Genomic DNA, 26014 nt, shown 5'->3' with positions numbered 1-26014 from the left:
TCCAAAAAATATTCAAATGACTAACATGTATATGAAAAGATGGTCAATATCACTAATCATCAGGAAAATTCAAATCAAGACCAATGAGATATCACCTCATACGAGTAAGAATGGCTATCATCAAGAAAACAAGAGATTAAGTGTTGATGAGGATATGGAGAAAAGGGAGCCCTTGTGCACCACTGGTGTTTAAGCTGGTAGCACCACAATGGCAAACGGCATGGAGATTCCTCAAAAAATTAAAAATAGAACTACCATATGATCCAGCAACTCCACTTCTGAGTATGTATCCAAAGGAAATGAAAACAGGATACTGAAGAGATATATGCACTTCTGTGTTTATTGCAGCATTATTCATAGTACCCAAGATATGGAAACAATCTAAGTGCCCAGCAGCATTTCAACGGGTAAGGAAGATGTGAAAGCCATAAGAAGGAAATCCTTCCGTTTGCAACAACATGGATAGACCTTGAGAAAATTATGTCAAGTGAGATAAGTCAGACAAAGATAAATACTTTCTGAGATCCTATATATGTGGAAACTAAAAAAAAGCTAAAGTTATAAAAACAGAAAGTAAAATGGTAGTTACCAAGGGCTTGGAATTCAGGGGTGGGAACAGAAGAGATGTTTAAGGATACAAATTTGCAACTAGTATGTAAATAAGACATAAAGATGTAAGGTATAGTGACTATAGGTGACAATATTGTATTATAGACACTAAAATTATGAATACACTAGATCTCAATTATTCTCATTACAAAAAAGAAATATATAATTACACAACGTGATGGAGGTGCACTGTTGCATATTGCATGTATTATATCTCTATTGCATAGTGCAATATATAAAAATATTAAATCAACATATGGTACACCTTAAATTTAAAAACGTTTAACAACGGTAACATTTCAAAGATGTTTTCGCCAGAAGAGACAAATATTCATAAGATATATAGAAGTTTTCCTCTTCAGCATTTTGTTACTCTTTAAAAAAGTATCTATTTCTAGGGATTTCAGCTAGTATGTTATTTTCAACCAAGTCAAATTTTACTTGAGGTGGCCATCCCAGATTTAGGTGCCATTACTTCCTGACACAAGATTGAGTTTTCCTTCTGTGAAAAATTTTAACTAAGCACATGTTTCTCATGCAGTGTGAGATTTGTCACACTGTTCCAGGGATTCATGATACGACACGGAAATATAAAACTGGGCCTGTTCCAACAGCAAGAATCGAAAGGCTAATTTCTCTTCCCTCTGCTTGATGTGATAGCATCATAAGGTTGTCAGCAAGAGACATCTATTTTCTGTTACTCTCTGAAAGAAAAGAGAGTACACCCAATTACTAATTTTCAAAAAGCGCTTTTTAAAAGGTAACACTGCAATTTATCTGACTCTCAAGATGGGATTAAAAAAAAAAAAAAAAAAAAAAAGGCCAGAGACATCAGTCCAGTATTTCATTTCACCCAAAGATTACTAGCTTCTGATGCACAGAATTTGTCAGATATCATTCATTATACTTCCCAATCAGAGAGAAAGTAATACATTTAAGGGCAAGAAAGAAACTAAAAATTCAAAACTCTGAGACCTACAGTACTTTATTCATGCCTCAGTTTCTTTATCAGTGAAACAGAAGAGATTATTTTTACTGTTACTTAGACTTTGGTGAGCATTTGCTGTTATTCATAAAATATATGCATAAAATATTTGGTATGTGATAGCCCAGTACAATGTCATAATTTAATAATTTCTTCTTACCAAGTCATTGTTATGGATGAATATTAAATTCAAGATAAAGAAATGAACACATTTTCACATACATGTATTCTTTGCAATATAAAACCAAAACATAAAAAAAACAAGATAACAGCTTAAAAGCAAGTTCATGTGCAGTAATGTAACCTATATTTTAAAAATAATATGATGCTCTTCCTGAGGCGGCCACAAAGAAGCAGTGCAGACAAACAACCCAAAAGAAGGGGGAGAAAAGCTGTTGCTTACTTGCAGTTGAAGAAAGTAAGGAACGCTTGGCCTCAAATGCTGCTGGTGTTTCTTGCTGATTTTTTGTCTCATGGATCTTTTCCTCCTCTTGGCTGGGTGTTGCTGACATACCCATTGGGTTTTCTCTGCCAACTGAAATTAAGATTTTAAAAGATGCCATCCTCTCAAAATCACTTGTTTTTTCTCAGAAAACTCACCATATGTTCAGCTATGCAAGTTTAAGTTTTGCTATTGTCTCCATTTCAATGCCTAGTCAAATCTTTTCACTCTGCATTACATACTTACCAGAAAATGACTTTTTATTCTTAGCAGCAGGCTGTGCATGAATGGTATTCGTATAAAATTTATTCACTGATTTGTAAATCCAAGCAATAATTTAACACCACAGTATGAATCAAATAACTTATTCAAGATGTTTTTCTTATGGTTTCTAAACAGAAACTCCTTTGACAATTTGGTACTTTGCCTTCCTCAGAAGGGGAAACTGACTAAAACATGATTCAAATAATACTTCATGTTACCTTACTAAAATATGAAAATCATAGAAATATATCAAATAAATATAAATGTTTATATGTACACACATATATATAAATATATGCACACACACATATAAATGAAGAAAACATTAGCTATTTTTCTGCCTTTTATTTAGAAGCAAGCGTTCTGGTATTTTGTTCAGGAATAGGTATCTCTAGTCTACCTGAATAATAACTCCAATTTTATAGCATATGTTCCTAAGTGCTATTTGTGTTTAGGATTTCAAAGTTTGAGTTGTTTGTGTTTCATTTTTAGGCATCAGCCATAGATGAGACCTCATTAGCAACAAAAAATTATACAGATGTCTGATTCTACACATTAATAAATAATAGCAGCTACTTCTTAATACCACAATTACAGCCAACAATTTAAGATGACCCGTAAAACATATGTTAGCATGAGAAGGCGTAATGCTCTCATAAGTACGGTTAACAGAAATCAGCAACACTAAAACACATGGAGTCATGGCACTGACTACACAACACTGGTATCTGAAGAACTGCCCATGATTATATTGTCATAAATAACCTTATAATTATTTGATATCATATGATGTAATTTCAGGCAATAATCATCTTTTAAACACCAAACTCTGTAAAACATAAGGTTTTCCATATGGTTTATTTACAATGCAATGCTTAGACACTGGAGATTGATGCTAATAAAGGAACTTTAAAATATTAAAAAGAAGATCAGAAATAACTAGAAATATGTCCACTGAGAGTAAATGTACACTTACAGAAAAGAAATAAAAAAGATTCCTAAATATAATATACATGGCATCCATTTTCTTATGGTCCATTAAGGGACCCATAATTAAGGGACTACATTATTTACAAATAATGTAGAAATCCAAGATTTACAAAGAGAAAATAAACTCTCTCCCAGTCACTGCCATAAGCATAAGAATAAATCAATGCATAACACGCGGCTTTGAAATGGATGAGGTCACAGCCCAGGAGGACAGCACATGAACAATGACCTCTGCTACATATTGCTGAGTGCTGTAATGTACAACGCATGCACAGGTGCCTCGCACAGAAAGGGCTGTACAACAGTGAGCCTAAGCAGACTCTGAAACAGGAATAAGCATTTCTTGCCTCTATTCTCCCACACTGGCTTTTCAAGATTCTACCTCATCCTCAAAGCGAATGTCAAATTTTTATAAACACAACAGTTGTCTTAATAGTAGGAAACCTAGGATCTAGACGACATTTTCCAGATAGGTCATCTAGGATGGTCCCGTCCTTCTGTACAGAACACTGCCCTTCTTGCCTTGGAGCCACGTGGGTCACAGCTGGAGGTCCAAAACCCAGGTACCAAACAGCCATCCAGTGGATTCACAGCCTACTCTGAATTGCGGTAACTCTTACCGGTGTGCTCTCTCTGTCTCACGTTCACAATTTAAACAGGAGTGTGGAAATTTATCAAACATAAAATCAAACCTGTGATAAAGGTGAAAGAAACAGGACTGTCTAGCTGGAAATCGTACCAGAAGGTATGTATTATTGATAGCTGGGATTGACTAATTAATTTGCTTACTTCAGATAGCATCTCAGTATACCCAACAGTTCGGTAGCATCAAGATCAACCAGACAGAAAGGCTCTAACTACAAAAAGTGAACTAGTAAAAATATTTTGGTTCACTGAATACCAGCTATTTAAAAAAGGCAAAATAGGGGTACCTGGGTGGCTCAGCCGGTTAAGTGTCCTACTTCAGCTCAGGTCACAATCTCGCGGTTCATGAGTTCCAGCCCCGCCTCGGCCTCTGTGCTGACAGCTCAGAGTCCAGAGCCTGCTTTGGATTCCATGTCTCCCTCTCTCTCTCTCTCTCCGCCTTTCCCCAGCTCACGGTCTGTCTCTCTCTTTCTCTCTCTCAAAAATAAATAAACCTTAAAATTTGTTTAAAAAAATAAATAAAACAAAAAAGGCAAAATACGCTAAAACACAATAGCAATGTATCATGCTGTTATGGCATATATATTTAAATCTATAAAATATATTTTATTATATGAAATATGTTTTTGCCATATTCTTCTACATAAGATCATAATGTACACATTCAGAATCTGATGATCAGGTATATGACAGTATTCACTTGTATTCTGAAACTTGGATGATCTTAGAAGATTAGTATGAAGTGAAAATGAATTTTCCAAACATACTCTAATAAAAACTTCCATAAGACTTGAACCTGAAGGAGATTCCTCATGTTATAATAAAAAATTAACATCTGAACCATATCTTCAGTCCTGAATTTTTTTTTCAAGTTACTGATACCCAAGCCTCATGGTTTGAATACAGAAGGTGGCTAATACCATTAAACCAGACTGGAATTTGAGTAAGAAGTGGCAAACTTTAGGCATAATTTAAGTCTCAGTTATGATACTTATAAAACTGGAATATACCCAGTTCACTGTTACTTAAGTGTTCTAAAAAAGAAACAGTGTATTAAGGTTAATGGAGGGGTGCCTGGGTGGCTCAGTCGGCTGAGTATCTGAGTCTTGATTTCAGCACAGGTCATGTGGGGGGCCGGACCCCGGTGCCAGGCTGAGACCGGGTTGAGCAATGTTCCCCGTTGACTCAAGCCAACCCGGTGGTTCCCCCTCCCATTCCCCCACTCTCAAGGGCATACGAAAGCCTTGTCAAGGCTGAGAAAGTTAATTCCTGAAGCCTGTGGTCTGCAGGTGTTGGCAGTAATGTTACCTCCCTTTTTCTACCCCGAGTCAGATAGAAACAAACATGGGAATTGTGTTTTGCTAGCAATCTTATCAACAAGGTCTTGTGACCCGTCTAGAAAATGCAAGAAACACAGAACTAAATGTTTTGGTGGGCAGTGATTATGTGAAACCTGTTTATTCTTAGAATGACCTAACCCATAAGAGTCTGGTTATAAAAGATTGTGTACAGCAACAATAAAGCCATCACTTGGGCCATCAGCCCAGGGGAGCCTCCTGTTCCCAAACTTTCTCTTCTCTTCTCTTTTCTTGCATTCCCCTACCCTCAGGACCCTGACCTCGGTGTTTGTCGCGCCGGCCGCAACAGGTCATGACCCCTGTGTTGTTGGATCAAGCTGATCCCACGCTGAGCATGGAGCCTGCTTAAGATTCTCTCTCTTTCTCCCTCTGCCCCTCTCCCCCACTGGCATGCTCAAGAAAGAAAGAAGGAAGGAAGGAAGGAAGGAAGGAAGGAAGGAAGGAAGGAAGGAAGGAAGGAAGGAAGGAAGGAAAGAGAGAAAGAAAAAGGAAAGAAAAGAGAAAAGAAAAGAAAAGAAAAGAAAAGAAAAGAAAAGAAAAGAAAAGAAAAGTTAGCTAATAGAAAGTCACAAGTTATACTGATCCAACATTCCCTAAGAAACTCCAAGAACACTGTGTTGTTATTATATGGAATTATAAGCGTGGGGTTTATTGTCTGGAACAATGGGATTGAAAACACTTCCAAATAATCCATTGAGAACCTTCTCCACGGGCTCAGTGTAATAACTGACTATGTAAGCATATGAAATCAAATCTCTTCACACTTTCTCCTATGTATAGAGTTCATAGTACTGTGAATGTAAATTCATGATCAAGAGAATAAATATGTTTTGCTGCACAAGCCAATTATTTCAACTAAATGGCAGTAGGAACAATGACTTTTTATTATAAATCCTCAAGACACCATTAATTAAACCAAATTCTAACCAAATTGTAGACAAAGAAACCAAGTTACAGAGAAGTTATATGATTTGTCCTAAGTGATTACACGAGGGAATGAGAAGATAACTCCCCAAGAATCCATCAACTCTAAGTTATAAAAAATACACCATGATGAATCAGATCAGAAACTAATGAAACTGAAAACAGGACATCAATAGAGAAAATCAATGTACCAAACTCTGATTCTTTGAAATGATCAATAAAATTAGTAAGTCTCTTGTCAGACTAAGAAAAAAAAAAAGATGAAAGAACACAAATTACTAACATTAGAAATGAAACAGATGACATCACTACAGATCCTATGGACATTAAAAGGTTATAAAGGAATACTATCAACAATTCTATGATCTCAAGTTTGATAACCTGGATGAAATGGACTAATTCCTGGAAATCTGACAATTTGCCAAAACTCACACAAGAAGAAATAGAAAAAATGGATGGTCTTAAATCTATTAAAGAGACTAAATCAATATTTAATAGTCTTCTAAAATAGAAAACACCTGGCTCAAACAAATTCACTGGTGAATTTTACACCAAAAAATTTAAAGGAGAAATTACACCAATTCTCTACAATCTCTTACAGTGGATAGAAAAAAAAGGAAATATTTCCTAACTCATTCTATGAGGTCAGGATTGCCCTAATACCAAAAACCAGACAAAGACATCACAAGACAAAACTACAGACCAATACTTCTGATGAACATAGATGCAAAAATCCTCAACAAAATATTAGCAAATTGAATCCAACAATTTATAAAAAAAGATTAATAGAACAAGTCCAAGTGGGATCTATCCCAGGTATGCAAGACTAGTTCAACATTCAAAAATCAACTAATGTGAAAGACAGATACCATGTTTTCACTCTTATGTGGATCCTGAGAAACTTAACAGAAAACCATGGGGGAGGGGAAGGGAAAAAAAAGAAGTTAGAGAGGCAGAGAGCTAAAGCATAAGAGACTCTTAAAAACTGAGAACAAACTGAGGGTTGATGGGGGGTGGGAGGGAGGTGAGGGTGGATGATGGGTATTAAGGAGGGCACCTTTTGGGATGAGCACTGGGTGTTGTATGGAAACCAATTTGACAATAAATTTCATATTAAAAAAAAGCTCCATTAATACCTATAAAAGCTGCAACTACATTTTATGGAACTATATGAATAATTGTGGAAACCTTAAAAAAAAGAAACAAAAATCAACTAATGTAAGGATTTGTAGGTCATTGAAAATATTCTTTAGATATTATATTGATGGATATATGCCATTATACATTTGTCCAAACCCAGAGAATGTACAATACCAAGAGGGAACCAAAATGTTAACTATGAACTCTAAGTAATTATGATGTGTTAATGTAGGTTCATCAATTGTAATAAACATACCATCTGGTGGAGAATGTTGATGGGGGAGGCTATGCATGTGGTAGGCAGGAAGTATATGGAAAATCTCTATACCTTACCCACAATTTTTCTGTAAACCTTAAACCGTTCTTAAAGAAAAACTGTTAAGAAAATATGGCCGAAAACAATTCACCATGAGAAGCTCTTCCTTTCTTTATAATCATAACCACAGGGGCGCCTCGGTGGCTCAGCCGGTTAAGTGCCAACTTCAGCTCAGATCATCATCTCACGGTTCATGGGTTCGAGCCCCACGTTGGGCTCTGTGCTGACAGCTCAGAGCCTAGAGCCTGCTTCGGATCCTGTGTCTCCCTCTTCTCTGTCCCTCCCCTGCTTGTGCTCTATCTCTCTCTCTCTCTCTCTCTCTCCTTCAAAAATAAAATAAACATTAAACAAAATAATCATCATCATAACCACAAACACTTGTATAGTGCTTACTGAGTACCAGGCACGATGATAAGCATCCTACAGACGTTAACTCATGTAATCCACACACCAACACTGTGAGGCACTCCTCATCCTTATTTTACAGAGAATGGACGTTCGGTACAAGTGCTATGAGAGCGCACAGCTAGCGAGAGGCCGAACCGGGATGTGAACAACTGGTAGTGCATCTCAGAGCCCGTGAGCCTCCCTACCCTGCTTTACTTTCAAACCTCTAGCTGTTTGGTAGGTGAACCCAGTCAACAAGAGTGTCATCGTAGGGCAGAGCAATGACCTCCATATGATTGTGAGCCCTGCCAGACCAACCAGTATATAAACACACGTCCTTCAAGCACACGGGCTTCTAAGGGGGCCAGGGCCCGGCATTCAGGGGTACATGCCTGGGGACAACAGGTACCTTCCCCACAGGAAGGTCTTCACATAAGTCTCCTGAAATGTAACCTTACTATGATCTTCCTAAAATGATCTCTTCCCCCGTACAAGTCCCTGATTGCTAGGAGTACCAGAAAATTTCAACTCTACCTTCTATGAAGAAACGTTAATGTTTAAAAAAAAAAAAAAAGGCATGGAGCTGGGCTTCTCTATATCTGTACTGAAATACAAACAAGACTCAACAGTTTTAAGGGGGTATTTGTTGTTATGCTTGGTATACAGCAGGCTCAATCTATCATATATGGGATATATGAATCCCAGATTCTGTGAAATATATATATTCTAGTTAGAATATATTACTTTTAAGTAAACATTCTGCTGCTCACCACAAAACTCTAAGGAGCACCTGGGTGTCTCAGTCGGTAAAGCGTCCAGACTTTAGCTCAGGTCATCACCTCGTGGTTTGTGAGTTTGAGCCTGGCCTTGGGCTCTGTGCTGATACCTCGGATAGCTATCGGATCCTGAAGCCTGCTTCAGATTATGTGTCCATCTGTCTCTCTCTCTCTCTGCCCCCTCCCCACCCTTGCTTGTTTTCTCTCTCAAAAATAAATATTTAAAAATTTTTAAAAACTCTCTAAGAGAGTTGCTTTTAACACATTTTGAGTCATGGTTCCCTCTGAAAACCTAAAGGTCATGAATGAGCTTGTTCCCACCTTAAATGCACACTTATGTGTATTTGTCTACAAATTATTTACTCAAAATATGTTTACTCAATTTCAAAAGGTTCACAGACTCACACTAAAAGTTCTTACTGTAACTCAATGTTTTTATTCTTATTTACATATGACAAAACAGAGGTTAAGCCAGATGAAAAGATATATAGGGCAATGTCTGGGAGGGCCCAGAGTGCAGGAGCTTCTGTCCCCACTGAGTGGGGTGCCTCAACCTCCCAGTACCTATATGTGTTCATTAACCTGTAAAGCTCCCCAAACCCCATACTATTGGGATTTTAGGGAGGCTTTCTCATATAGGCATGATCAATTATTAACTCCATTTCTAGCTCCTCTCCTGTCTCTGAAGAATGGGGAAATGAAGTTAAAAACACCAAAGATTCTAATCCTGACAGGCTCTTTCTGGTGGCCAGCTCCCACCCAGGAGCCATCCAGGGACCCACCCAGAGTTGCCTCATTAGAACAAAAGACACTCTTAGTGCTCTCAGGACTTCAGAATTTACAAGGGTTCTAGGAGTTCTGTGCAGGAAGCAGAGTGGGGGGTGGGGGGGAGTGGCAGAGACCAAAATATTTTCTATTATCTCACACTGTTCTCTAAATTTTTTGTTATACCTTTGTTCATCTGATATGGCAGCAAATTCAGTACCACCCAGAAAAGTAAGGGGAAATGTGGGTAAAAGTAAAGACAAATAGCCCACAAAACAGATTTTTCAATGGTACATACGAGTATAGCAAACATGAGCCTTTGTACAGCAGCCATTCTTTGTGCTTTCTTTTGTTAAAATGTGCATAGTCTAATGATTAATTAGAGTCCAAATAAATCCTGCAAAGGAACTGTTGCAATGAATTCTGCAGCTACATTTTTCATTATAGTCCTGGGTGGGGAAAGTACAAACTTGACGTGGAAGCCAAAAGGCAAATGGTACACACATGGATTTCTTCAACACTGTGGTTCTTGTCTTATGAAAACGAGTAAGTATTACTAGAAAGGCATTTTGAATAAATGTTAGTGCTTCCATACCTTTCCTCAGAATTCCTAGGATTCATAATGCTTCAATAAATTTCCAAAGCAATATAACCAGCATTAACACAGGAAGTTGCCTCAGAATATTCTGAAATAATATCATGGTCGGCTTCTGGGAAGATGGCGGCATAGGAAGACTCTGGGCTCACCACATCCTGCGGATCACTTAGATTCCACCCACACCTGCCTAAATAACCCAGAAAATCGCCAGGAGACTAGCAGAATGGATTCTCGGGAGCCAAGTGTAGACAAAAGGCCTACAGAAGAGGGGCCCCTCCCAAAGCAGATCTCCGAAGGAAAAGCGAGCTGAGCCTACCCCTCCCACCCCCGTGCACCTTGCCTACCCACCCCAGCTAATACGCCAGATCCCCAGCACCACAAGCCTGGCAGTGTGCAAGTAGCCCGGACGGGCCACGCCACCCCACAGTGAATCCCGCCCCTAGGAGAGGGGAAGAGAAGGCACACACCAGTCTGACTGTGGCCCCAGTGGTGGGCTGGGGGCAGACATCAGGTCTGACTGCGGCCCCGCCCACCAACCCAAGTTACTCCAGACAGCACAGAGTAAGTGCCCCGCAGTCCCGCACCACTCCAGGGACTATCCAAAATGACCAAATGGAAGAATTCCCCTCAAAAGAATCTCCAGGAAATAATGACAGCTAATGAACTGATCAAAAAGGATTTAAACAATATAACAGAAAGTGAATTTAGAATAATAGTCATAAAATTAATCTCTGGGCTTGAAAACAGTATAAAGGACAGCAGAGAACCTATTGTTACAGAGATCAAGAGACTAAGGAACAGCCAGGAGGAGCTAAAAAAGGCTATTAATGAGCTGCAAAATAAAATGGAGATGACCATGGCTCGGATTGAAGGGGCAGAGGAGAGAATAGGTGAACTAGAAGATAAAATTATGGAAAAAGAAGAAGCTGAGAATAAGATAGATAAAAAAATCCAGGAGTATGAGGAGAAAATTAGAGAACTAAGTGATGCACTAAAGAGAAATAACCTACACATAATTGGTATTCCAGACGAGGAAGAGAGAGGGAAAGGTGCTGCAGGTATACTTGAAGAAATTATAGCTGAGAACTTCCCTGATCTGGGGAAGGAAAAAGGCATCGAAATCCAAGAGGCACAGAGAACTCCCTTCAGGCATAACTTGAATTGATCTTCTTCACGACATATCATAGTGAAACTGGCAAAATACAAGGATAAAGAGAAAATTCTGAAAGCAGCGAAGGATAAACGTGCTCTAACACATAAAGGGAGACCGATAAGACTCATGACGGATCTCTCTACTGAAACTTGGCAGGCCAGAAAGGAACGGCAGGAAATCTTCAATGTGATGAATGGAAAAATACGCAGCCGAGAATCCTCTATCCAGCAAATCTGTCATTTAGAATAGAAGGAGAGATAAAGGTCTTCCCAAACAAACAAAAACTGAAGGAATTTGTCACCACTAAACCAGCCCTACAAGAGATCCTAAGGGGGATCCTGTGAGACAAAGTACCAGAGACATCGCTACAAGCATGAAACCTACAGACATCACAATGACTCTAAACCCATATCTTTCTATAATAACACTGAATGTAAATGGACTAAATGTGCCAACCAAAAGACATAGGGTATCAGAATGGATAAAAAAACAAGACCCATCTATTTGCTGTCTACAAGAGACTCATTTTAGACCTGAAGACACTTTCAGATTGAAAGTGAGGGGATAGAGAACTATTTATCATGCCACTGGAAGTCAAAAGAAAGCTGGAGTAGCCATACTTGTATCAGACAAACTAGACTTTAAATTAAAGGCTGTAACAAGAGATAAAGAAGGGCATTATATAATAATTACAGGGTCTATCCATCAAGAAGAACTAACAATTATAAATGTCTATGCGCCGAATACGGGAGCCCCCAAAATATAAAACAATTACTCACAAACATAAGCAACCTTATTGACAAGAATGTGGTAATTGCAGGTGACTTTAATACCCCACTTACAACAATGGATAGATCATCTAGACACATGGTCAATAAAGAAACAAGGGCCCTGAATGATACATTGGATCCGATGGATTTGACAGATATATTTAGAACTCTGCATCCCAAAGCAACAGAATATACTTTCTTCTCGAGTGCACATGGAACATTCTCCAAGATAGATCACATACTGGGTCACAAAACAGCCCTTCATAAGTATATAAGAATTGAGATCATACCATGCATACTTTCAGACCACAATGCTATGAAGCTTGAAATCAACCACAGGAAAAAGTCTGGAAAAACTCCAAAAGCATGGAAGTTAAAGAACACCCTACTAAAGAATGAATGGGTCAACCAGGCAATTAGAGGAGAAATTAAAAAATATATAGAAACAAACAAAAATGAAAATACAACAATCCAAAAGCTTTGGGATGCAGTGAAGGCAGTCCTGAGAGGAAAATACATTGCAATCCAGGCCTATCTCAAGAAACAAGAAAAATCACAAATACAAAATCTAACAGCACACCTAAAGGAAATAGAAGCAGAACAGCAAAGGCAGCCTAAACCCAGCAGAAGAAGAGAAATCATAAAGATCAGAGCAGAAATAAACAATATAGAATCTAAAAAAACTGTAGAGTAGATCAATGAAACCAAGAGTCAGTCTTTTGAAAAAACAAACAAAATTGATAAACCTCTAGCCAGGCTTCTCAAAAAGAAAAGGGAGATGACCCAAATAGATAAAATCATGAATGAAAATGGAATGATTACAACCAATCCCTCAGAGATACAAGCAACTATCAGGGAATACTATGAAAAATTATATGCCAACAAATGGACAACCTGGAAGAAATGGACAAATTCCTAAACACCCACACACTTCCAAAACTCAAACTGGAGGAAATAGAAAGCTTGAACAGACCCATAACCAGCGAAGAAATAGAATCAGTTATCAAAAATCTCCCAACAAATAAGAGTCCAGGACCAGATGTCTTCCCTGGGGAGTTCTACCAGACATTTAAAGCAGAGATAATACCTATCCTTCTCAAGCTATTCCAAAAAATAGAATGGGAAGGAAAACTTCCAGACTCATTCTATGAAGCCAGTATTATTTTGATTCCTAAACCAGACAGAGACCCATTAAAAAAAGAGAACTACAGGCCAATATCCCTGATGAATATGGATGCAAAAATTCTCAATAAGATACTAGCAAATTGAATTCAACGGCTTATAAAAAAAACTATTCACCATGATCAAGTGGGATTCATTCCTGGGATGCAGGGCTGGTTCAACATTTGCAAATCAATCAACATGATACATCACATTAATAAAAGAAAAGATAAGAACCATATGATCCTGTCAATCGATGCAGAAAAAGCATTTGACGAAATTCAGCATCCTTTCTTAATAAAAACCCTCGAGAAAGTCGGAATAGAAGGAACATACTTAAACATCATAAAAGCCATTTATGAAAAGCCTACAGCTAATATCATCCTCAATGGGGAAAAACTGAGAGCTTTCCCCCTGATATCAGGAACACGACAGGGATGTCCACTCTCGCCGCTGTTGTTTAACATAGTGTTGGAAGTGCTAGCATCAGCAATCAGACAACAAAAGGAAATCAAAGGCATCAAAATTGGCAAAGATGAAGTCAAGCTTTCACTTTTTGCAGATGACATGATATTATACATGGAAAAGCCGATAGACTCCACCAAAAGTCTGCTAGAACTGATACATGAATTCAGCAAAGCTGCAGGATACAAAATCAATGTACAGAAATCAGTTGCATTCTTATACACTAATAATGAAGCAACAGAAAGACTAATAAAGAAACTAATCCCATTCACAGGAATAATATCATTAGGGTTAGCATTTCTGGGAATAGTCTACTTCTATACAAATGTTGACAATTTATGATACTGGTGATGAGATTCCCTGGATCAATGAGAATTTCTTGGTCAATCTGGGCATCTACAACAGTGGGGAGAGAGAACTACTTAGGCAAACTTTCAGTATCAACTTTTTCCCAGATTCTGTGAATACTAACAGGTAACATACAGAATATAGAACACACTACCTCAGGATAACGTGAACCCTGAAGATTTTAGCCAAGGCCACAAAAGGTCAGCTAACTTGTAGTAATGTTCTAAGCATTCCTGCTTGAAGGCCATATCAACACGCGTCTTCATACATATTAATACCACTTCCTACAAAATGGGTTCTCTGCCTTTAATTCTATTAATTGCTTCTTCCTACTGAATCCCTGAGAGAGAGAATCTTACGCCTCACTTGTCCATGTCTCTATCCTGGCTCTTGAATTCTCATACAATGACAAGATACATAATGAGTGATACATAATGTACTGGGCTATAACATCACATCAATGCAAAGTGGTATTATAGTCACTTTTACAGGTTGAAAATAATCAGTGGGAAGGTATGAGGCTAAGAATTTTAAGTTTCCAGGGCTCCTGGGTGGCTCAGTCAGTTAAGGTCCGACTTCAGCTCAGGTCATGATCTCACAGTTCGTGGGTTCGAGCCTCGCGTCAGGCTCTGTGCTGACAGCTCAGAGCCTGAAGCCTGCTTCCATTCTGTGTCTCCCTCTCTCTCAATCTGCCCCTCCCCTGCTCACATTCTGTCTCCCTCTCTCTGTCAGAAATAAACATTAAAAAAAATTTAGAAAAAAAAAGAATTTTAAGTTTCCTTTTAATTTGAAAATCCAGAATCCTTTGGAATAAGCCCTTCAGGGGTAGCAATCTTGATAGAGCTGAAGTCGATAACTTTACACTATGTTTGAAAATCCTCCATTCATTGTTTTTAAGTGGAAGAGGTACTTGCAATAAAAGTCTAGCATTCACTTAGAACTTCCGTAATCTAGTCAACGGACAAAATTCCATGATTTTCCCCACGGGTTAATCCAGATAGGAACAGCTTGTTGATCACAGGAATTTGCATCTAGTAAGAATGACTTGTAAGATCTCAGGCTGGTAAGTGACAGCCCAAAGTAGGGCAAGAGGAACCCTTCGGTATATCCAGGATAGACAGGAGCCCGTAGGCAATACCCCACAGGGTTAAGGAGAGCCAAACAGGCTTCTGAGACTGCTAGAGTCACCATGGGGCATTCAGATTTAAAAGAAGTCTATCATCACTGAAACTGAATGCACAATTCCACGTCTGGTAATTTATGCTAAGAAAAAATTTCAGATCAGTGCAAAAATAGGTATGTACATGAACGATCATCCCAACATTGTTTCTAAGAACAAAAAATTAAACCACAAAATATCCAACATTAAAGGACTGGTTAAATAATTTGTAGTAAAGGCATTAATAAAAATCACTTGAAAATATGGTATAAATCTGAGTATTGATGACAACGATATCTTTAAGTAAAAAAGCAGAAAAAATTGTTATATATATACAGAAGTCTATATATATATATTATATATATATATGTATATATATAATATATATATATAGACAGAAGCCCTATATCTTGCTAAAAATATACTTTCAGTATATTTAGAGAAAGTAAATATATCCAACACACACTTTCACAGAAAAAAATCATGAAAAAATATACATAAAAATGTAAATAGTTTTTATCTCAGATAGATTTCTACATGAGTATATTTTCAAAATTTTCCACAATTACATGCATTATCCATATAATAAAAATAATAAAGGGGAAAAAGAAATTATATAAACAGATTACCGATGTCTATCAACCAGGTTAATCAGTGTAGCATCAGAAGAATCAGTGTCAGCCCTACTGGCTATAAGCTCTTAAAGTTCATTTACAATCAATGCATTTTCAAAGACATTATCACATATAAAAGTGAAGTTTCAAAAGACCACAAGAAATAATATATCTATTTTCCAAAGTGAGACTAAACTATATAACCCATGTTTCTCAGTGTGTGGCATAAAATAATCGACTACAAATGTTAGGTACTATTACTGAAACAAGGACTTTCATGTGCATTTACTTGCTTGACCCCACCAGCTTCACTGGGGAGACAGGGAAGGGATTACTGTTGTCCCAGTTACACAGACACAGCTGCCTAAAGTTAGTCGACTTACCTAAGAGCATACAGCTGGTAAACAGAGAGAAGAAATCATCCGTGCTCTAGTAAGAGAACTACATTGTAATGCCTGCAAAAAGGAACGACTTCTTTTCTACCGGTACCAATATCTTAGGTTGAGAGACACGGCCTTTAATTCTCTCTCTCATGTGTTGCCACAAATGATTTGTGCTCGTTCTCCTCTTTTTTCCAATTATTGCTACCTCTGCCCTCTCATCTCTTCCTCACTGTTCCCCCCTTTCTTCCTGTGCTCTTCCGGCATGGTCGGTGTCCCCTACTAGCTGTTTCACACTACTTTTTCTTTCACTCCACCCTGTACGTTCCTGCTTTCCCTCAAGTCATCTGTTTCCCTGCAGAGGGCCAGAGACAGATGGCAAACCCATTTTGTTGAGTAGGAGTGCCACTCTGTGCCAGTCTGTGGAAAAACAGGGTGGAGGGAGTGGCGATGCGGATGACAGTAAGTTAAGGTGTACTAGTCCAACAATTTGCAAAACTTGAAATATGGCAACTAAAGGCTGAGAAGGAATTGAGGCAGACAGCACAAAGAACAGGGCCAGATATATCATCATGTTAAGTCAAGCTCTTATTTAAACTATCTTCAACAGGATATTTTATACATATATATATAATATATATATTTCATATATATATATTTCATATATATATGAAATATATATATTTTTATATATTTCATATATATATTTCATATATATATGAAATATATATATTTTTATATATTTCATGTATATATAAATATATATATTTCATATATATAAAGAAGATATATATAAGGAAGATTATATATATATAATCATAACACATATACGACACATACATGGTAATGTATCTTATAGGGAGATACACACGTAGACTTTGAGAAGCAAAGAGAAGTTAAATAAGAGTCAGACTGACTAAGAAAATCACCTAGATTAAGCCAACGTCCATGGGACTACATCAGGCAAAAATTAGACAGCAAACTAAATTTGCAGATAATTTAAGAACACAATGGAGTTACCTCACTGGCCTTTGTGTTCCAGCAAATACATTCTAAGCTTAAACTGTTTAAATAAAGTCCTCAGATCCCCACTTCAATTAGCTAGGGAATCTGAACTTAGATAGGAGAGAAACCAGTTTCAAAACATTCACATTTCTGCCCTATCCTTGTACTTTTTCCCCCAAATCCTATTGTTAATTCAAATCCCATTTGTAATGATCTTTTTTCTATCTCATTTTATACAGTGAGCATTAAAAATTAGTAGCAATGAAACTGAGAGTATTTCTAACAGATCCATTTCCTCACAGTGCATATGGAGATACCATTAAATAACAAAATACACATACACACACACACAAACACACACACGTGCAAATGTACAAACAAATTTTAAAACTACAAAGGAGCTTAATACAGAAAAAACTCTGTATCTAACATTAACTACCTGAAAATTTGGGTTAAGTGATCTTCATAATTTTTTTCACTGCTTCTAGAATAACAGCAACTTACAAAAAGGCTAATTAGCAGAGATCTGCTTAGTAAAAATGTGATGAAATTATCAGACACGAAACTATCACAAAGCAAACCAAAATGGAAACATTTCAAAGTAAACGTACATTTGACGACTTGTGGATAGAAGAAAACATTCCCATTCTTGGTATAAATAACTGGTTTTGCCTGTCCATCTGACTCAAGTCCAACAAATAACCCCGGGCTTTTCGTAGATTCCAGGCTTACAGATGCATTTTCCAAGTTCTTCTTAATTTTAAAATGACAGTCAGTATCTCCTGTACCCTGTGATCAATATAACATGATTTCATGAATGTAAGCAAATACCAAAGGGCAGAATTTAAAACCAGTCATTTGACAAGAATATAATTTTGCTTCATTTTCCAACCTCGGGATGAATACAGAACCTTTCGCATATCCTGCGCTACGCACTTCACCTTGTTCCATAGATCCAGAAAAGAGACCGTGTGTTTGGCTGAGGCAAGGGCGTATGCCCTAGACAAAAGGCTCCAAGTAACCAAGGAGCTTCAATGAAGGAGAGTGTATTGTATGCTGTGTTTCATTTCAGAGTTATTAAACTATTGGTAAACAGAGAATACTAAGATGTGAAACTTTCCTTCTGAAAAATACTCTAAGATAATGAAAAAAAGGGCTATTCTCACCGTAAGTCCATTTACACCTAAACATAAACCAATTTTCTGTGCTATTCCACATTTTCTGAATTGAGTTTTTACCAGTAAACAGAGTTCACATAAATTACTCAAAGACTGCATAGCAAAACATTCAAGAATTAGGTGCTTAGGCATAATCTACATACCCTTCAGATCATCAAAATCATCTCTCACCTTTTTAAAGGTATGTATCATGTCCTATTAGAAAATATTTCACCTTTTTCACCATTTATTGCTTTAAAAAGTTTTCTTATAAGATTTAGGAGTTCTAGAAAATAAGTTTTGTGAAAATGAATCAAAACTTGTAATGCAACTATTTTATTTGTAAAAGATGACTGTATTCTGATCTGTACCTTCAAATGTGAACTTCTTTTAGATGAGAAACAATGTGCCTGTGGTCTATTTCTCTCTCACAATATAAATATGGCTTAAGCAACTTCTGTCTTCTGTTCTTGTTATGGGTACAATAAAATTCTGGCTTTGATTTGTTCATAGCCAAGTAGAGCACATGACCACACATACAAATAATAATAATAATAATAATAATAATAATAATAAATGTGTAAGGGCCAACAGGATAGAGATGGACTCCTTGGGTGTAGGGAGAAGAAAAGGAACTAAACTGAGGAAAATCAGGAAGGGATTCCTAGAAAAGGTGAAGCCGAGTTAAGTGTCAAATAAGAACTAAGCTAAGTGGAGGAAAATGAGGGGTGGTAGGTAGTGGATTTCAGGCGCAGGGCAACATGAACAAAACTAAGAGGCCAAAAGCAATTTGGTGTGTAGATGAACAACTTGTTGATGTTCTCGAGCAAGAGAGAGGAAGGTGAATTCGAAAGGTCGTATCAGTTTGTATGCAACATAGGAAGTCGAGCCTGATCTCAGACTGTGGCAGCCACTGAGGAGTGATATGGGCACATCTCAAATTATCTTCAGGAAATTTCTTTAATGCCCCTTTAATGACTCTCTAATACTCATTATCTACCCAATAAGTTACATCACGCTCTGCAGTTTTCTAGCAATGATAAACAGAACCTCAATTCTCTCCTGCTCTTCAAGTACACACCCCTGGAGGTCCCTTTTATTATCTTTTAGAATAGACTTTTTAAAAAACGTTTATCTATTTTGGGGAGAGAGTGAGTGGGGTAGGGGCAGAGAGAGAGAAGGGGACAGAGGATCTGAAGTGGCTCCATGCTGAAAGCAGCAAGCCCAAAGCAGGACTTGAACTCATGAACCACGGGATCATGACCTGAGCCAAGGTCTGATGTTTAACTGACTAAGCCACCCAGGCTCCCCCTTAGAATAGACTTTATATTTTAAAACAGTTTTAGATTTACAGAAAAAATTGAGAGACAGTACAGAGCTCTCCATATATCTAAATCTACTTTTTCCTATTAACATATTGCATTACTAGGACACATTTCTTATAATTAATGAACCAATGCTGATACATTATTAAGTAACACTTCACTGATATTTCCTTAATTTTTAACTAATATCCTTTTTCTGTCCAGAATCCCACCCAGGATACATTTATATTTGGTCACCATGTCTCTAGACTCCTTTTTGCTGTGGGAGTTTCTTATATTTTCCTTGTTTTTGATGACTTTGACAGCTTTGAGGAATACTGTTCAGGTATTTTGTAGGATGCCTCACTATTGGAATATGCCTGATGTCTTCCTCATGTTTAGACTAGAGTTTTGAGATACTGGGAAGAAGACCACAGGAAAAGGTGCCATTTTCATCACATCAAATCAAGGGTACAAATTTTCAACGTGAGTTATCTCTGTTGAGGTTGACCTTGATCACATGGCTAGGTGTTGGTCAGGTTTTCTACTGCAAAGTCACTGTTTTTACACCCGCTCCCCACCCCACCCCCCCACCGCCCTTCCCATACTCTATTCTTTGGGAGGAAGTCACTGTGTGCAGCCCGTACTTAAGGGAAGGAATTGTGCTTCACCTCCTTGCAGGCGGAGTATTTTATGTAACTTATCTGGAATTCTACATAAGAGATTTGTCTCTTTCCCTCATTTATTTATTTATTAAATCATTTATGTATATTACTATGGGCTCATAATATTTATTTTATACTCTAGGATATAATCCCACACTACTTTGTTTCTCAAACTGTTCCAGCTTTGGCCATTGAGATCTTTCAGTTCTTCATAAGTGAAGTGTCTCTTAAAGTGTCTCTGAAAGTGTGTGTGTGTGTATGTGCGTGTGTGCTCGTGTGTATGTGTGTTGGCGGATCTCAGGGTTCATGAGTTCGAGCCCCAATTCCAGTAAAAACATGAGCCCCGCTTCAGGTGAGCCCTGATTCTCTTTCTCCCTGCCCCTTGCTCACTTGCATTCTCTCTCCCTCTCTCTCTCACACACAATAAATGAATGAATGAATGAATGAATGAATGAATAAATAAATAAATAAATATTTCTGTTCAGACACATGAAAAGATGTTCAACATCACCCATCATCAGGGAAATACAAATCAAAACCACATTGAGATACCACCTCACACCTATCAGAATGGCTAAAATTAACAACTCAGGAAACAAAATACATTGGTGAGGATGTGGAAAAAGGGCAAACACTTTTTCACAGTTGGTGGGAATGCAAACTGGTGCAGCCACTCTGGAAAACAGTATGGAGGTTCCTCAAAAAACTAAAAATAGAACTACCCTACGACCCAGCAAGTGCACTGCTAGGTATTTATTCGGAAGACACAAAAATGCTAATTCACAGGGGCACACAGGCCCCAATGTTTATAGCAGCACTAGCGACAACAGCCAAATTATGGAAAAAGCCCAAATGCCCATCAACTGACGAACAAATCAAGAAGATGTAGCATACGGAGTATTACTTGGAAATCAAAAAGAATGAAACCTTGCCATTTGCAACCATGTATGGAACTAGAGTGTGTTATGCTAAACGAAATAAGTCAGAGAAAAACAGATACCATATAATTGCACTCATATGTGGAATTTAAGAAACAAAACAGATGACCATACGAGAAGGGAAGGAAAAATAAGATAAAAACAGATGGGGAGGCAAACCATAAGAGACTCCTAAATACAGAGAACAAACTGAGGGTTGCTGGAGGGGAAGTGGGTGCAGGGGTGGGCTAAATGGGTGACGGGCATTAAGGAGGACACTTCTTGGGATGAGCAGGGGGTGTTAAATGTAAGTGACGAATCACTAAATTCTATTCCTGAAACCATTACTACACTATCTGTTAACTAACTTGGATTTAAATTTTAAAAATAAATAAATAAATAAATAATCTCATTAGAGTGAGCAGGAAAAAAAAAATCTCTGTTTTATCCCTAACCCAAATACAAACAGATTAATGGAATGCAGAGAGGAAATAAAAGAAACTACGTGGGTTCTGGATGTAAAAGGGTCCTGTTGCATTTTGTGTGTCTTCCTACATATCCACAACATATACCAACGGGACAAAGTCTTGTTAGAGTGTTGATGCTCTGACCGCCACTGCAACAGCATGTGATGTGCCTTTGCCTCTATCTGGTTTCTTTCTAGAAGGACACTTCCTACTCATCACCCCCAAGTGATATTTTAACTTTTTATTCATTACTGAGCACCTACCAAATGTCAAACCTTGTTGAAGAGTTTGGGGTATTTTAATAAACGAAGCAAATAAGAACCTCTTCCTTATGGTGCCCACATTCTACAAATTAATATACATTCTATACATTGTACTATTATTAATGGTTCTCATCAGCTTTCTCTTTTCCAGGATGACTCACTCAACAATTTATTCTTGTCTTAAAGTCTGTTGCTTGTGAGGGGAAGAAAATCTTTGTTGCTGTCCTCAAGCCCCTCTGTGTATTCTTGAAATCTCTTTCATGCTATAAACATCAAAACTAATGCATAGACTATGGTCTATAATAAACAGCAAAATGTAAGATCGTTTTCTGGAAAATTCAAACAAAATAGCTAATCTTACAATTGTAATAAAATTCTTCAAAATTTTTTGATTAAGTAAAAACATAACTTCAATTCCCAGTTTCCAGTTCTGCATGTAAGAAGCTTAGAAGTTACTACTCTGGGGGCGCCTGGGTGGCTCAGTCGGTTAAGCCTCCGACTTCAGCTCAGGTCACGATCTCGCGGTCCGTGAGTTCGAGCCCCACGTCGGGCTCTGGGCTGACGGCTCAGAGCGTGGAGCCTGCTTCCGATTCTGTGTCTCCCTCTCTCTCTGCCCCTCCCCCATTCATGCTCTGTCTCTCTCTGTCTCAAAAATAAATAAACATTAAAAAAAAAAAAAAAGAAGTTACTACTCTGTCTTAACAAAAAGCTAAACAGATTGAAAAATCACCAACTCCTTTTAGAACCGTCAGAGGAGTGAGGATACAGGTAATTGCTGCCCCCAAGAGTAGAGAGACAGACAGGCAAATACAGGGAGTCACAGCTTACCAGAGCAAAGACTCAAAAGCAGGAACTAATGAGGAAACCGTGCCTGGGTAGGAAAACTTGAACTGTAATTGACGAATTGCTCAACTGAGCCTCAGTGAGGACAAGTCTCAGAGTTAAAACTCCAAGGAATTCCAGTCAGAAACAGGCCCCTGTACTTTGTGCCTTTATCTCCAAGATCTCAACCAGGGCCCTACAGTGAATATCAAAGAATTCCCTTGTGCTTCCGGCAGGGGGAGGGAAAAACGAACCATTTTTAAATACACATACCACTTTGTTCTTCTTAACAAGAACTGCCCACAGGAAAAAACCACTTAATGATAGCCTCAACTTTTGGGGTGTTATCAGACCCTTAATGACCTGGGGAAAGGGAAATGTCCAACTTCCGCCCACTCTACCTATCCCAGAACGGAGAAGCACTTGTTAAGTTCATATTCTAGGGGCGTAGGCTCACTAAAATCATATGATCTATTATCATCTACATAAAACTAAGTCTTTTACTGAATTTTATACTTTTCAATCCACTGCTCTAGCATTATATACCCAGCCCAGCCCATTTGTACATCTATACCACTTCTTAAAAATATGAATTATCTTTAACTTTGTAGTTATGTACATCTAAACGAAAGAGGCAAAATTAAATAAGTTTGCCATGAGAGAATCTGTCCCAGTTTCTGCAAACGAAATTCTTGCCCATGAACAAGGATCCTCCTAGTGTGGGTGTATCTATGTGTGTACGTGTCTTTTGTTTGTATCCTGTTTAGTTTATTTTTCCTCCAACTCTTAACATCTCTTTTTCCTTTACACTGATTCTAGGTGATGAATTCCACCCATGTTTTGAGGCTTGTTTTCTTCTCTGTTTCTTTATTTTTTTTAATATTTACTTTTAAGAGAGAGAAAGAGACAGAGCGTGAGGGGGGGAGGGGCAGAGAGACAGGGAGACACAGAATCGGAAGCAGGCTCCAGGCTCCAGGCTCCGGGCTGTCAGCACAGAGCCCGATGCGGGGCTCGAACTCACAAACCATGAGATCCTGACCTAAGCCGAGATAGGATGCTTAACCGACTGAGCCAGCCAGGCGCCCCTGAGGCTTGTTTTCTTCTTTAAATTAATAGCATTACAAATGTCCCTAGTGAAATGCATGTTTGTTGCTAACTTGAATCTTCACCACATCAGGTGATTTATTCCTACACCATAAAAATTTCATAGTAACAGAAACATTTATTATAGAATCAGCATCATACTTGATGATAAGTATGCCTGCCTATGAGAAATGTTTTCAGGGGTGCCTGGGTGATTCAGTCGGCTGAGCTTCCAGCTCTGGATTTTGGCTCAGGTCCTGATCCCAGGATCGTGGGATCCACCCTTGTGTTAGGCTCTGCACTGAACATGCAGCCTGCTTAAGATTCTCTCTGACCCTCTATGCCCCCCCACCTCTCTCTCTCTAAAATAAAAGAAAAAAAAGAAATGTTCTCAAATATACAATGGCAGATACATTGGAAACATTAATGCTCTTATTCAATTCCATTCATACAATGAACATTTGTTGACTAGCTACTAGGACCGAGGCACTATTAGGTTTTTAAGGTATAATATGAGTATGCGTTACCATTTACCTTTGAGTTCATTTTAAGCTCCTTTGGAGGCTGTGAGCATGCCTTACAACAGCCTCTAAATACATGCAAAGGAGAATCGTTAAGATGATTATTACCATTCTGTTTTCAAGAGTAATGTCATTGCAGCCTAATGATTTCTGGTCAGATACAGTAAAAGTGAAAAATAATATGCCTGATTCTTATGCATTAATACAGTACCTTTTGAGCAAAAAAGCTATCCATTTTGACTAAAAAGATCTACTTACCAAAATTTTAGATGAAGAATTTTACTCAGACAACCACATCAATGAGTCACTAAATAAGTTATAAAGAGAACACTATGATGGGAACAGCAGAAAGTAAAATACAAATGCTGAAAGTTCTGGGGAGGCTCTTCTCCACAAAAGTTCCAAAGTAAAGTTTAAACATCAATGTTGTTTAAATGGTAAACACACAGGGGCGCCTGGGTGGCTCAGTCGGTTGGACGTCCGACTTCGGTTCAGGTTACGATCTCGCGGTATGTGAGTTCGAGCCCCACGTCGGGCTCTGTGCTGACAGCTCAGAGCCTGGAGCCTGTTTCAGAGTCTGTGTCTCCCTCTCTCTCTGACCCTCCCCCATTCATGTTCTGTCTCTCTCTGTCTCAAAAATAAAGAAATGTTAAGAAAAATAAATTAATTTAAAAAAAAAATAAAAAATAAATGGTAAACACCATCACATAGTAACCTGAGTTCTCCAACCTTCAGTTGTTTACATGAGGCTGGTATACACAAAACAAATAGACACGTGGGATCCACAGGAGGAGCCTCACTAACCTTGATGTCCCCTGACAGTGTTGGTGGGGGGGAGACCATAGCCAAGGGGCCAATCCCAATGAAAAGCTAGAATAGGATTGATCTAGACTGTGCCTGATGGATAAAAGACTTAAATTTAGAATAGAAACTCTTCAATCCTGGCCAATCTTTTAGTAACTACCTAAAGGGAGTGACTCATTCATTTACATAGATCACTTTGGGGTCAGACCTGCTATTGTTGTTTTCTTATCTTATTATCTGTCTTGCTGTATGAGTTTAGGGGTAAAAGGATGTCATTACAAATATAAGACAGTCCAGCCTCTGCTACGCAAGCGACACTCAAAAATATTAGTCTTTCTCCTTTCTGCCTTCTTTGCTGATCCTGTTACAATTATCAGGAAGTTCACCTTTGGCAAGAATAGTGGCACATTTTTCTAGAATTTACATAGCATTCAGGAGCCTGTGGCTTCATGGAAAGTCTCTTTAAAATTTCAAATCTTTTGGGGCACTTGGGTGGCTCAGTCGGTTAAGCATCCAACTTCGGCTCAGGTCATGATCTCGCGGTCTGTGAGTTCAAGCCCCGCATCAGGCTCTGTGCTGACAGCTCGGAGCTTGGAACCTGCTTCTAATTCTGTGTCTCCCTCTCTCTCTGCCCCTCCCTCGCTCATGCTCTGTCTCTCTTGCTCTCAAAAATAAATAAAACATTAAAAAAAATTTCTTTTTAATTTCAAATCTTTTAACAATAACTTTCCAGTGCAATAATTTTTCCAAGAATAAG

The 26014-nt window shown here is 38.2% G+C and overlaps 1 protein-coding gene across 1 annotated transcript in view; it reads right to left on the bottom strand.

Annotated features, from left to right (window-relative positions):
* Positions 1-322: 322 nt before the first annotated feature.
* The window catches only part of RP1 (RP1 axonemal microtubule associated), a 202090-nt gene continuing 176398 nt past the window's right edge, over positions 323-26014 (bottom strand). Inside the window, exons 16-18 of the mRNA XM_058699582.1 lie at positions 17866-18043; positions 1998-2129; positions 323-1313 (exon numbers count right to left, since the gene is read on the bottom strand). Of these exons, the coding sequence (XP_058555565.1) occupies positions 1297-1313; positions 1998-2129; positions 17866-18043 (327 nt within the window). The 3' untranslated portion in view covers positions 323-1296. The remainder of the gene's footprint in view (positions 1314-1997; positions 2130-17865; positions 18044-26014) is intronic.

This window comes from Neofelis nebulosa, chromosome 14 (genome assembly GCF_028018385.1).
Source record: "Neofelis nebulosa isolate mNeoNeb1 chromosome 14, mNeoNeb1.pri, whole genome shotgun sequence".
Classification (NCBI taxonomy): domain Eukaryota; kingdom Metazoa; phylum Chordata; class Mammalia; order Carnivora; family Felidae; genus Neofelis; species Neofelis nebulosa.
The sequence above is the reverse complement of the archived record's forward strand: the minus strand, read 5'-3'. Positions and strand labels throughout refer to the sequence as shown.